The sequence below is a fragment of the Topomyia yanbarensis genome, chromosome 3 (assembly GCF_030247195.1).
Source record: "Topomyia yanbarensis strain Yona2022 chromosome 3, ASM3024719v1, whole genome shotgun sequence".
NCBI classification, from domain to species: domain Eukaryota; kingdom Metazoa; phylum Arthropoda; class Insecta; order Diptera; family Culicidae; genus Topomyia; species Topomyia yanbarensis.
Window position 1 is genome coordinate 271,883,243 of NC_080672.1, and position 13,193 is coordinate 271,896,435.

At 39.7% G+C, this 13,193-nt stretch overlaps 1 protein-coding gene across 5 annotated transcripts in view; it reads right to left on the reverse strand.

The window, feature by feature from the left end:
- Positions 1 to 6,479: 6,479 nt before the first annotated feature.
- The window catches only part of LOC131693149 (zinc finger protein on ecdysone puffs-like), a 33,276-nt gene continuing 26,562 nt past the window's right edge, over positions 6,480 to 13,193 (reverse strand). For 3 of the 5 annotated variants that reach the window (XM_058980742.1, XM_058980739.1, XM_058980744.1), the window contains 3 exons: positions 9,082 to 9,635; positions 8,332 to 9,021; positions 6,480 to 8,232 (listed from right to left, as the gene is read on the reverse strand). In XM_058980742.1, coding sequence (XP_058836725.1) covers positions 7,946 to 8,232; positions 8,332 to 9,021; positions 9,082 to 9,635 — 1,531 coding nt within the window. In that variant the 3' untranslated portion in view covers positions 6,480 to 7,945. The remainder of the gene's footprint in view (positions 8,233 to 8,331; positions 9,022 to 9,081; positions 9,636 to 13,193) is intronic. The other 2 variants (XM_058980741.1, XM_058980740.1) reach the window with 2 other exon arrangements.

A 13,193-nucleotide genomic window follows, 5' to 3' on the forward strand; every position in this document is an offset into this window, starting at 1 on the left:
AGGTGCCTAAATCACATTCCATTGTTAAAGGACGTTGTTAAATGCGTCAGACTGATGCTGTTCTCTTTAATAAATAAAATTCTTACGAAAGACGGTGGATTGTCCACAGTTTTTGGAGTAAATTAGTTACTCTGAATAATCATGCATCGAGTCTAAATATAGAATGTCTGATCAACACTCCCTTTCAAACACACTGTCAATTTTTAGAATACGAATTGGTCGGTGTTAAGTCAGACCGGACTAAGCGACATTATATTGATTTCGAGAAAAACGAGTTTAAAGTTTGAATTACAACATTCTTTACATTTTAATTCGAAAATACTTTTTCCCATAATTCATGCTTATTACATATTACAATTCTGGTAAAAGTAGGATATAGCCGAAGAAATTTTTTATCTAGTGTTATCATTATCTCACTTTTTAATATTTTGCGACTTAGTCCGCTCTGACTTAACACCGACCAATTGTTCGATAAAATATCAGCTTTGTCTTTTTTATCTTTATGAAAGACAAATTAAGGCTAATTGCAAAACCAATTTATACTAAAATCCAGAATGCATCTGTCCAAACCGCTGGCTTACAAAGTCACGCTTCCTCTAGATATGAATATGATTAAGTTGAAAATAAAGCATATTTTTTGGTTAAGGAAAGGGTTGAGATAATTTTTATTTTATGTTATTTACTTATCGACGCATAATAAGCCTATTTCAACTGCCCCTGCTCTATTAATTTTATTAATAGTTACTACCACATTACTGTTGCATAAGTCTCCATGTCCCTAAAGCAGGCCATTCAAACAGTAACCGGTACTTATTTGCGTATATCATTAACAGACGGCAATTGGCCCAAATAATGATGTCCTGATGTACAATCTCTAAAAAAAATCATAGACCTTACCCTTTTCACATTACGAGCCAAAAGGAAGTCAAGCAGGTGTGCACCACGATTGAAAATATTCGTTGTAATCCCGTAATGGTCGCATTCGCTGTTGTTAAACCATCAAAGTGATACTTTCAAGGGAATGTTGCTGCGCAACGCCCTAGTTGCAACTTGGACGTTCTCTCGTTCGATCAAAATTAGTTGACAGCGACTCTCGTAGCTAGGCATCCGAAAGCGATCGCGACCTGTCTCAGTCTCGGAGCGAATTGTATCGTTTGCGTTATCTTCAATTCAGTCATAACCGTGAAAAAAGTACGGGTTTCAAATCATCCCGTTGGTTCATATTACTCCAGGACAACATTTAAATAGTAACACGAAGCTAGATTCGGCCATAAGATTGTAGGCCCTCGTGTTGCTTCAACACGCCAATTCATAACAACTCAAATTTGAGTTGCCAACCACTCAATTTCATAAAAAGTTCACGTAGTTTTCCTGCTTTTCTCAGTGTTGAGTTTGGGATAAAAATGGCAAATTCGGAAAATAATCATTCCACATTTTTAATATAAATACAAACATATTCATTGGTATTTTAAAGTTACCTGATCCTCCAGGCCATTGTCCAGGCGTTTGCGAAGTCCGAAAATTTAATGCCAGGGGCTTTCTCTACATCTACTTCATACCGATCTCATAGAAATTGCAGAAACTACAACTACAGTGTTTCATTTCGGACAGTCTCAGCTCTATCGAGGCTCTTCGTGCGGTGAAGCCTAGAAAGCAATTCCCGTTTTTTTTTCTGGGGAAGATGCGGGAGTCCCTGTGTACTTTATCTGAAAAATCTCATCAGATTACCTTTGTTTGGGTTCCCGCTCATTGCTCTATCCCGGGCAATGAAAGCAAAGGTGGGTGCATTAGATGGTGACATATACGAAAGACCAATCTGCTTCGACGATTTTTTTTAGTATATGTCGTCAGAGGACACTCAACAGTTGGCAAACCTCGTGGAGCAATGGGGAACTTGGACGATGGCTACATTCGATTATCCCAAAGGTATCAACGAAGCCTTGGTTCAGGGGGATGGATGTGGGTCGAGATTTCATACGTGTAATGTCCCGGCTTATGTCCAACCACTACACATTGGATGCGCATTTGCGGCGGATTGGACTTGCAGAGAGTCTGTCTGTGTTCCTGTGACGACGGCTATCACGACATCGAACACGTTGTCTGGGTGTGCGCCGGGTATTGTGACGCAGGTCTCAGTTAAAGGATTCCATTCGGGCCGAGGTGGACCCTCCAATGTCCCAGTTCGTGATATCCTGGCAAATCGCGATCGCCCGTATATGTCCCTCATTTCAATTTTTATCAAAACGATAAATATCCTAATTTAGCCCATCACCTTTATTCTCGTTTTTAGAAGTTCCTTGTCTTGCCTTGTGGAGCCGACCAACACCAGAGTTCCACTATGTTACTGCCGTCGCCTTTACCATGCCTGCATAAAAAGAATTGAAAGCGAGATGGTCGATGGTCTTGAAGGATTCCACGCGGGTCCGACAAATTCCACCCGTCAACCAGTTCCTTGACATCTTAGTAACCTGAGGTTCTAACTCATGCCCCTGATCTCCCGTTTGCCTGAAAGTTGCCAGTTTTGTTCTTCCCCTGCCATCGTGTCTGCCTACTCTCCCCTATCCCTGATACAACTGCTGATACTGTTACAAAAAAAACAAACTTGTATTACATTCTTAGTTTCAAGATAGCTTTCAACTTTTTTCATAAAAAACTATGCATCTCCATCTTGTAAGATAGCTGTGACATTTCTCACAAAATCTTGTTCCTCTTCTTGTATATTAATCTGTATTCTTAATCGGGAATATTTTTTCATAAAAAACTATTGTTCAATCTTATGTATCGAATCGTATTTTTAGTATTAATATAGTAGTAAAAAAATGTTCCTTTCAATATTAAAAAAAATGTTCATTGTAACCTCTTAGTTTTAAGATATTCAAAATGTTAAAAAAGCAATTTGGCAGCGCCAAGCTAACGCATTTGTGCCTATTAAATAAACGAACTGAAACTACAGCGTCTTCCACTGAGTCCGCACTTTTTTGAAAATAATTATTTTTTCACTCAGAACTTTGAACACTTAAGTACTCAAATTAAAACTCATATTTTGACACATTCCTATTACTTTTGAAATTGAGTGCTCCGAACTCAAATTTTGAGTAGTTTTGAATGAACGTGAACAGAGAAAGCAGACACTCCTTGAGGTAGATCTCGCCGTTTACAGTCCCGGTAGTCACGAACAGATCGAAATCATGTACTTATAGGCAAATTTTGAAAATTTCTGCTAGCTGCCGGAAGTCCGGCTTGACGTAAGTCTCATCATCCATGATTGCTATTGTTATTGTTATTTATCAGTGTGCAATCGGGCTGTCTCAACAACCTATTTCTGCATCCTATGTGCATTAACTGTACACCTACCGTCTCTCCGTTGCACTTGACAGTGTGTGCAGTGCTTTATGGTCACACCTATGACCGCGCACCCGGCTTCCCATGAGCGTTTTGGCGGCTCAGAGGTGTCCTTCCATGTTGCTCAGGGATACATTGCTTCTATACACATTCATGCATACATACGGGCTTACATTCATACATACATACAAACTATTTGGCGCAAGTTTAGAGCGTATAACGTCGTGTCATCTAGTCTGTTATCCTATGGAAAATCATCCTGCCATCGCCTTGGGGTCAACGTCATATTGGCAAATTTCGCATTGAATCCGCTTCTGTCTCTTCCTAATCTCCTTTTTGTCTTCTAGGTCCGAAGCGGATCAATCGACTATTAATTGAAACGGTAAACATACTAGCAGTATTAGTCCTTACTCGCGAATACTTTTCCTACAACTGTGCTATTTCTTCTCTATCTTATAACATAACTCGAATATCCCTGTTCTAGTCAATTCATTACATTATGGACCAGGCAAACCCTTGATTTTTCTATTATTAATATCCTGAGTAGCTATACCAGTGAAGGTTCTTTAGGATTTCGCAAAAAGAATCTGCCAATAAAGGCGTACGCAATATTTATCCACATAAAGTTTGCTCGAACCTAATGTCCGCCTGGTTCGACTCGAATAGACCATACCGACCCGAAAGGGTTGCTTATCATTTCTGAGAGCCGGTGTGCTTGGTCGAGTTTAATAATCATAAGAACAAGTCCTGAATAATTAACTATCTCTTAGGTGCCAGTTCTGCACTCCTTTCCTGAACTAGCCTCATACTCACGATCAAAAGAGTCGACAACTAGTAGGATCCACATGTCCCCCACCCAAGCGAATTGATCAACTTGCAAGTAGGAGCACATATCTACCAACCAGCCAAGAAGACTTCCGAATCAATGAGAATGGACCATGCCAGTCGAAGGCCACAGGCCCAGCGCCATCTCGTACAGTCATTTCTCAGCCCACCCCCTGGCAGACGTTCATCCGCCCATCTAGACTCTGTCAAGATGAGAACCTACAAAGCCTAAATGTTCGTATGAAATAGTCCGTATAGATTTTGGGTTTCTGAAACGAAACAAGCAAAACAATTGTGATTAGTATCGTAGTTATAATAGATAAGTAGACGATTTCTCATCTGTTGTCTGTTTCCCTGTTCGCAGTCCTTCCTCCTGTTCCTGATCTGTTTGGGCCACTGACTTTCCGTTTCCTTGGCCGTCACGCTCTCCCGCACCGAGCCGCACACATCGTAGCAAGAGAAACAAATGAAGGGCCCTATTCTCACAGTCACGTCACCTAGTGACTAGAAGAAAATTTCCTTCTAGTCACCCAGTGAGGTGACTGTGAGAATAGGTCCGAAAAGACAAAACAAAACAAAAATGAAAATAAATGGACGTCTGCTATCTGTGCCTAAATTGATGTTGCTTCTCAGTTTTGCACGACCCAGGGGGAACTTGGCCTTGATCCCAATGCTCTGTCGCCGATGTTACGTGATATTCGTTATGGAATATTCTTTGTTTGGGGGCCATTCATAAACAATGTTGTTCGTTTTTTTATCCCTGATCCGCTGATACGTCTAAAATTCATTTTTAGTTTTTATCTCGTTACGTGACGCTCTTCCCCTATTGTCAATATCGGATATAATTTATGAATGGTCCCCTGGCGATATATTTAGAGCAGGCAATCCAATGAAAAATAGGATTGACAGGATTTAGTGCGCTCTTGGCGCCTTGTGTCACATCTTCATGTTTGTTATACATACTAAGAATACCAAAGCATGTGATGTGATGACCGAAAGATTAGAGAAGCAACTCCTCCCCTTCCCCCCACGTAAGTCTCATCATCCATGATGAGACAATAAAGCGTCGACAACATCTGGGTGTACAGTTTCCGGGCCCGAGACTTTCCCACCGTATTTTGTCTTTCGACACGATTTGGAGCTTTCTGCACAGTGTGCGTGTGCAGTGCAGTCCCTCCCGTCCTTGGCTCTCTCAACTAAAGACTTAGGCAGACTCAACTTTTTGGCAACATCCCTTACCGAAGCATTGGGATTCCACTAACATGACCACTAATAGAACATCCATTCTAACCGCATTTCTCCTTTGGCAATCGTTTGTTCAGGTATTTGTATGGAAAACTCTGGATTGGTTTATCGTAGATGTGCCGGCAATTTGCTAAGATGCACTCTTCTCTATATCTTTATCTTTATATTGCGCAAAGATTGTTCATGGTGTGGCGTCTGATTTTAATACTATGGGCGCATAGCGTGGTTTATTTAATAGTTTCGTGATTTTTGAGTTGTATAGTCAAGTAAGGTCTTTCGATCCGCATTCTAAACATAAAGAAATTTCTCCAAGTATCAGGTGTAACACATTCTACTTCTCCGTATTGCGACATATCCCACGTATGAAGATCTGAACCCACCTTAAACATAAAAATTTCATCTAGATCAGTTGTCTTAGCTGCAGTAAAATGCGCACCTAAACAGTAGCGAAGTAAAGTCATTGGTCCCCGGTCCATGAGTTGATGGGTCGATATCTAGTCCCAGATAGGGGACCTCTGGTGTTGGCGTTTGGCCACGTAGTGGAAATAGGCCGACGGAAAATAACTAGAACAAGGACAGATCTGCACATACTTGTAGGAAATCGGCCAACCTTTGCACGATCGAGCAGAGAAGAGGTGTTAGATGTAACTCTCTGCTCTGATGGTATTACGCAAGAGTTGGCAAACTGGCTCGTACCCAACGAGCTCGAACCGTCGTTATTTAATCATAAGTACATCATCTTTGATCATTTAAACTTCTATATGTAGCAGCCTATTGCGGTTCCTCTGTGGAATAACACAATTTTGAGTAGTGCAAAAATCGTTTTAAATGCGTGGATTATAGCATAATGTTAATTCCACTCATTTTCATCCTTTCGGATTTTCGATAATTAGAAAATTGAGCAACTTTCTACAACAATGGGTAATTGATTGAGCAGCTCTCATTCAGCTTATTCTCCCGTATCAAAGACTTATTCAGCTTTCGTAGACTCACCGTTCTCTATTTACCCCCGAGAATGGAGTCGTTTAGTGGAATTTCAATTCTACTAAAAAGAAAAATGCTAAAAATTTGTTTTAAACTCAGATTTTGTTCAGTTTTATTTTTGTCAATCACTAGAAGAAAATTCTCGGTTTCACAATTATGCCCAGTTACATCTAGTACCTGTTTTGTATGCTTGTATGTAGGTAGTGAGTGTCACTGTGTTTGTTATTTTTTCAATTCGCGACGACACATGTCTAGATTTAGCTTACACTTTGCTAGCAACGAATTTTACTTTGAAATATTTTATTCAACATATTCAAATAGATACTCGCTCTTGGCGAGGTTACTAGTTTCGTTCCGAATCTCCACATATTGATCGCTATAAACATTGCTTGCAATATTATCAGTTACAATTCTGCATGGCCCACAACGAAAAGCTCACTTCATCGTGGCATTTGGACATGATGCCTTCCAGTTATGCTGGATCTATCAGTCTCTCGTAGCCTGTTGTGGCACCGGCTGCAACCTGGGTTGGTTTTCCTTGAATTTATAATATAGTACGCTATTTAGCTTAGCTTGCTGTGCATTTTTGCCCAAAGTGATAAAACTAATTTCCCTATTCGAATTTCACAGAGAAAATCGTTAACTCCGATGCACAATATGTTTAGATGTTTTTGCTGTAACTACACAAAGAGAAGCAATTATTTAGTCTGCGGAGGTATCATTACGCCTCACAACAATGCTACTACATTTTTTTCTGGTGGAATACAATTACATTTGAATGTTTTTTTATATTTTAGATAGATTACTTAACGATACCGAGAATTTAATTTATAATTTTAAACTTGCGTTGTTTGCTTATATTTGAGAGAATATATTATGTTTCTGTTTCATTAAATATTGCGTCTAGCTGGCAGATCAGCCTAAACGTACACAAGTATCCATAAATTACTAGTAAATACGTGAAAATGTGCACTCGTCTTCCTGGAGTATCAAGGACAAATAGAATCGTTTCACAATATGATCGTTGCACGAATGTACTTTGTCTGTGTATTTGTGAGTTAGTACGGGAAGCCTGGACGACAAAAGCCTACGAGTGCACATTTGCTAGAAATATTCGCTCTTTGCTTTGAATGTGATTATTTTTTGTAGGTTTCGTTTTCATTAAACTTTTTTTTCTTCTAAGTTTTAAGCATGCGTGATCATTTCTCCTGCATTTCGTGTTACAGCGGGTTGAAGAAATTATGCTTAGAATAACACAAATACGAACAGGAGTGCTCTTCCTTTCTATTCAAAGGTAAAATGGATAAGGTCAAACGCAAATTAACACACGTGTGTTAACTAAACAGTAAAACCAATTAAAAGTTATATTTCCGTTGTAACTATACAACTATTATCGTGATGAAATAGTAGAATTGAATAGCATAAAAGGAGTATAAGTTATGATTTGTTGTTCCATTGCAGTAGTTGAATCGCACGAAAAACACTATTATTTAGCTTCAAATGCAGAAGTTGGTGATAAATCTGAGTTTAATTTTTTTTCTGTATATTTTTAGTAGCGTCCACCATAACGACCGGAGCGACCGCCACGTCCCCGTCGATTATTCTTAGCGGGAGTTTTCTCTTCCTCCTTTTCCGGTTTTGTTTCGGTTTTGGAGGAATCGTCAGTCTTGCTGGCGGCCTCGGCGGAGGAAGCGGTGGACTTATCATCCGTAGATGTAGTAGATTCGCCCTTATTTGTTTCGGCGTTCTCCGTCTCCATCGGTTCCAGCTGAGATTCGCTAAGACCGTTGGCTTCCTCGCTCTTGCTGTCATCAGCCATGCTGGCATCGCCGGACTCTGTGAACAGAAAAAAAATCAGCAGTTAGAATAGCATGTTTAACAATTATACAAACATAAAGGAAACATAAGAATGAGCAAAACAAAGGCCGTAATTACTTGTGCACTTAGAATTCTGACCTTCACCTGTAGCCTCTGAAGGATCGTAGAGTTCGGAGTCCTTCTTTTCAGCATTGCCGTTCTCTTCAGTTTTCTTCTCCTCGGCAGCCAATTTCTGTTTCTTAGCGGCTTCAGCCTCCTCCAAAGTGACGGCTGCACGCTTCTGAGAAATACGCACTTCCATGGCTTTCTCGTTCAGGAAACGAATAAACGCACGGTAGTGAGAGTGCGTACGAGCGTGGATTTCGCCAGTAGCGTCATTATCGAAGTATTTGTGACAGATGCGACACTCGTGGCATTCGAGTTTGCCGATCAAGCTCAGACCGAGCGCACGGTTCTTGTTGTACCGTGGGAGTTTGCTGTCGATTTCAGGGGAAATTTCATCGCCAGCCTTGTAGTCCAGAATGCAATCTGCGCTCTCTTCATCTTTAGTAACTTCGTCCTCTGGAGCATCGTCTTCCATTTTGGACTCATCAGCCGCAGCACCATCTTCTGTGGCGGGCTTGTCGGCAGCTGTTTCCGAATCTGGCTTGGCTTCGCCGTTCTCGCCAGATGTGGTCGCAGTTGCTGAGGGTTTTTCAGTTTTTTTCGCTGCCGAAGAGGCAGCCTCCTTATCCTTCTTCTTATTCTTCGGGGCCGTTTCTTCACGAATGTCTAGCAATTCATCATTAGCAGTGGAGATAACCAATTCTGAAAAGAAACAAATACAATATTGAGGGAATGCGCAATACTATAAATGACAATACATACGTTTTGCTTTCTTCTCGATGTCAAGTCGACTTGGTTTAGTTTTGCAATTCTTCATGTGGACCACAGACAGCAAATGGTCATCGTACTCGGTGCGGTTGTGGAACTCTAGCTCGCAATCGTCGCACTTGGGATGCAAAAACTTCTTCAGATCCAAATGCTTCTCCGAACGGCGATGTGCGATGATGTGCCCATAGAAGAAGAGCTCGCACATCGGACAATACTCGCGCATCTTGGAGTAATTCTTGGCCTTGCCCATTCGCTTCAACCGATCGATCTCAATCGTCTTCAGTTGCTCGGCGATTCTGGCTTCTTGGCGGAGCAGAGTTGCACGCATACGGTAACTCTCCTCGATGCTCTCCTTCATCACCCGATGGGTGCGACCAGTGATGTGATTCTCAAACGAGGTCGCATCGTACATGTGCTTGTCGCACATATGACAATACAAGTACTCATTCGAGACGTCCGCGTAAGGCGACGATTTGTTTTGCTTGTTGTTGTTGTTTCCACCAGCATTGCCCGAGTTGCCCTTCTTATTTGCTCCCTGCTTGTTGTTGCTGGCGACGAGAGTAGGGGAATTTTTGATAGCAAATAAAGTAATACCACGTTTCAAAAGAATTTTTTTAAAACACAATTATCCAGAAATTTCTTTTCGTCGTTTTCAGCTTTTTGAATAATAGATTTGACACTTTGGATTGTATATGTACAGTACGAGATAGCATGGCAAAGAAAATTCCCTAATAAAAAGCTTGAATTGATCATCAGGCCTCGCTGACATATGTCAAATAAACTTGATAACTATTGCTCTATAGCTCTGAATCTATGTTAAACATTGGATAACCGTATAAAGTGGTCTAATGACTAATATACGATAAGTTTTGTTTTCGAACGTACACATTATCAATAGATGTCTTTTCAATCTTCCACAAACCGCGAGAGCGTTACAACATTGATGTTACCTTTTACGTAATTAAGGGGAGCGTCTGGAGTAAAGTGCTCAAACCGATAATAATTTTGTTTTGCCATTTTTAAAGCAAGATAACAACGGATCTTTTTTGGAATGTTAAGATCCATTTAACTGCGCTCGAAAAAAAAATTTCCAGGGACGCAGAGCCACACATACGAACGTTCCAAGAGTTGACGGCCAACCGTTTCCACTCCGAGAAGCGCCGCGGCGAACAAGATAGCTCTTGACAAAATTGTCTGACACATGCAATTCAATAAGATTTGTAAAGCTTAGACTTATAGTTACTTAATGAACCAAAAAATAGAAAAAATTCAAGTTTCTGAAAATGGCGTCATGAAAACCGAGAAATCTCATATTTTACTGTAAAATTCGCTCAGTTTTCATCAAGATAATGGGAAGAAAAACAATTTTATTCAGTTTTCTATGGTGGTTCATCGACAGGCAACACATATTGTGCATTCTCATAAAAAATGAAGTCAATTCGTTGATTAGTTTTTGAGATATCATGTTCGCCAATTTGAAAGAGAAAAACGCTATCAAAGGGTGTCCCACATGAAATTGCATCACGGAAAAAACGCTGTAGAACATAATCCATTAGGTATTTTCCCTTGAAAATGTGGGTAGAGGTAGTTTAAAGTGCATTGTTTACACTGTATTTTTATCGCTGTCATTTTTTCGAAAATTGCTGCCGGTAGATTGAAAGCTGCTTTAGTTATAGCAAATACGTACGAGGAATGCATGACTATATAAAACAAAAGTCATCAAGATAGTGGGAGACTACTCTAGAGGTTCAATACACTAACAGTTAAGCGGATACAAAAGAAGCCGATTTTTTGCCCGCTACTCCAGATGCCCCTTAAGGTTCAAATTACCTTTTTTAAGCATGTGTTAGAATTGAACGCTTGGTAGTTTACGTAGGAAAATTTGTGTTCAGCTTTGCCACCGGATTATCCATTTAAACCTTTTTAAAACTCTAAAAGAAGAATATCAGTCGATTTTTTAGATCACCACGATTCAAATCATGCAAAATACCTGCTGGAAAAACCATCGGCTTAGCTGGATGGTGCTTTTTAAAAAGTGGCTGTGGTTTTTTCTTTGTGCAGTTGTGTTGCGTACCCCAGCTCGGTGTGGTAGTGTGACAAAAATCACAGCCACTTTTTCAAAAGCACCATCCAGCTAAGCCGATGGTTTTTCCAGCAGGTATTTTGCATGAATTGAATCGTGATGATCTAATAAATCGACTGATATTCTTCTTTTAGAGTTTTGAAAAGGTTTAAATGGATAATCTGGTGGCAAAGCTCAACACAATTTTTCTTACGCATACTACCAAGCCTTGAGGTAACTTGAGCCTTATATAAAAGATAATTCATTAGCGTTCACCGTTTCTTCATGGTGTTTTGCTGACTTTTTCAAACAATGAACTAGAAAAATGATTTTAATGCAAAATATTCAAATTACTTCGAATTCATAAATAGATTCTCTGCAACACAAATAAGTATAATTTTCGTCGTCGTAGTCGTCTTCACGAGGTAGACCCCGATTTCATCTCCGTCATTGCAGGGAATTCGAAGATAGCCGATTTTCCGCGAAATTATTTTTTCTCTTCTCGGGACTCAGAAATTCTGGGAAATAGAATTTTTAAATTACTCTAAAAGACATAAGTACTGCAAAAGAAGTTCTGCAGGCAATATCTCGACCAACAAACACTTGGTAGTAACCACTGAGAACTGACAAGTAAAGTTTTCGATGTGTGTAAGAAATAAAACTGTCGTTTTAAAATGCCACCAACAAGTAGCAACTTGCCACTAGCCGGCGCTACGATCTGCCAGCAAACGATATACAGGCGTTGCGTGCAAACTTGGATACAATGGTGATTCATACATGCAATCCTGTATACGATGGTGATTTCCAACATATCTTCATTTAAATGTTTACACAGGTTTTTCGTGAAAGTTTGTTCTAGCTTATATGTCTGTTCTCTATGATAGTAACTCAAAATTTTACCTTTTCAACTGATTCGCAGATACATCTTTGAACTCGGTAAAATGCATAGTTTTCGTGATTTTTTCAGGTATATAGTCCAAACCTTACTAAAGTCACTGCTAAAGTATGCTCATGTTTTATACACAAATTTGCCGACTACATTTCTTTACAGTAGCATTAGTGGTGTGCATTAGACTGACCAGAAAAATAATGAATTTTTGAAAATTCAATCGACCCACCCCTGAGTCGATTCCTAGTCCCACCAGGAGTACTTGTACAAATTTTGAAGCAAATGGGACAAGTCTAGCTACCGGACCAACGTGCCTAAACCTAAAGAAAGACAATTTAAGAGTCTACAACTTTCTCGAAAACTGCTAGTGAATCCGGCGTTGCTGAGAGAAACTATTAAACTTTTAACGAAGTGATATCAGAGTCAGTTTTGCATGGGACTCAGGGATGGACCGGTAGCGGTCATTTTTTCCTTGTCCATCTAGTGTGCATGATATCTCCGCAACCGATGAACCAATTGCTATGATTTTTAAATGTTCTTATTTAGATAGCTAAATCTTTACTGAAAGGATTTGCAAACAAAGATTAGTTATGGAAATGGTATCGATCACTTGAAAAAATTATTAGCTTTTGTTTCAAAAATTGGGATAGTTCTTTGAGATATCGTGCTTAACGCAAAAGCTATTTAAGCTAAGGAAGGATTCCAGAACGTCTGCAGATATATTTGGTCGATTCATATGGAATATCTCGTCCGATGGTTAATTTTTGGTTGCATGAAAAAAGTACAGAACGCTACGCAACGGCGGATCCACGAACAAACGTCGGACAAAACCTAAAATTTTGGATAATTTGCCTGAAAATCACAAGTTAAGATAATTTTGATGTGCGGAATTCAATTTTGATGTTTAAAGTCGTAAAATAATGGGTGCCTTTTTCCATACAGCGTCACTGAAGCCTTTTGATTACTGTGATCCAATCTTTATGATAGATTTTCCGTTATTATCATAACACTAAGAACAGTACTTTAAATCCATTTTAAAAAGTATTGGTTTACTGTAGATTTTCTAATTATCTTGCACAAAACTCCATGCGCCTCCATATCTGAAGCAAAAATTTAAAATCTTAAACCCGTTGGCGCACCGAAGCGCAGAACGAG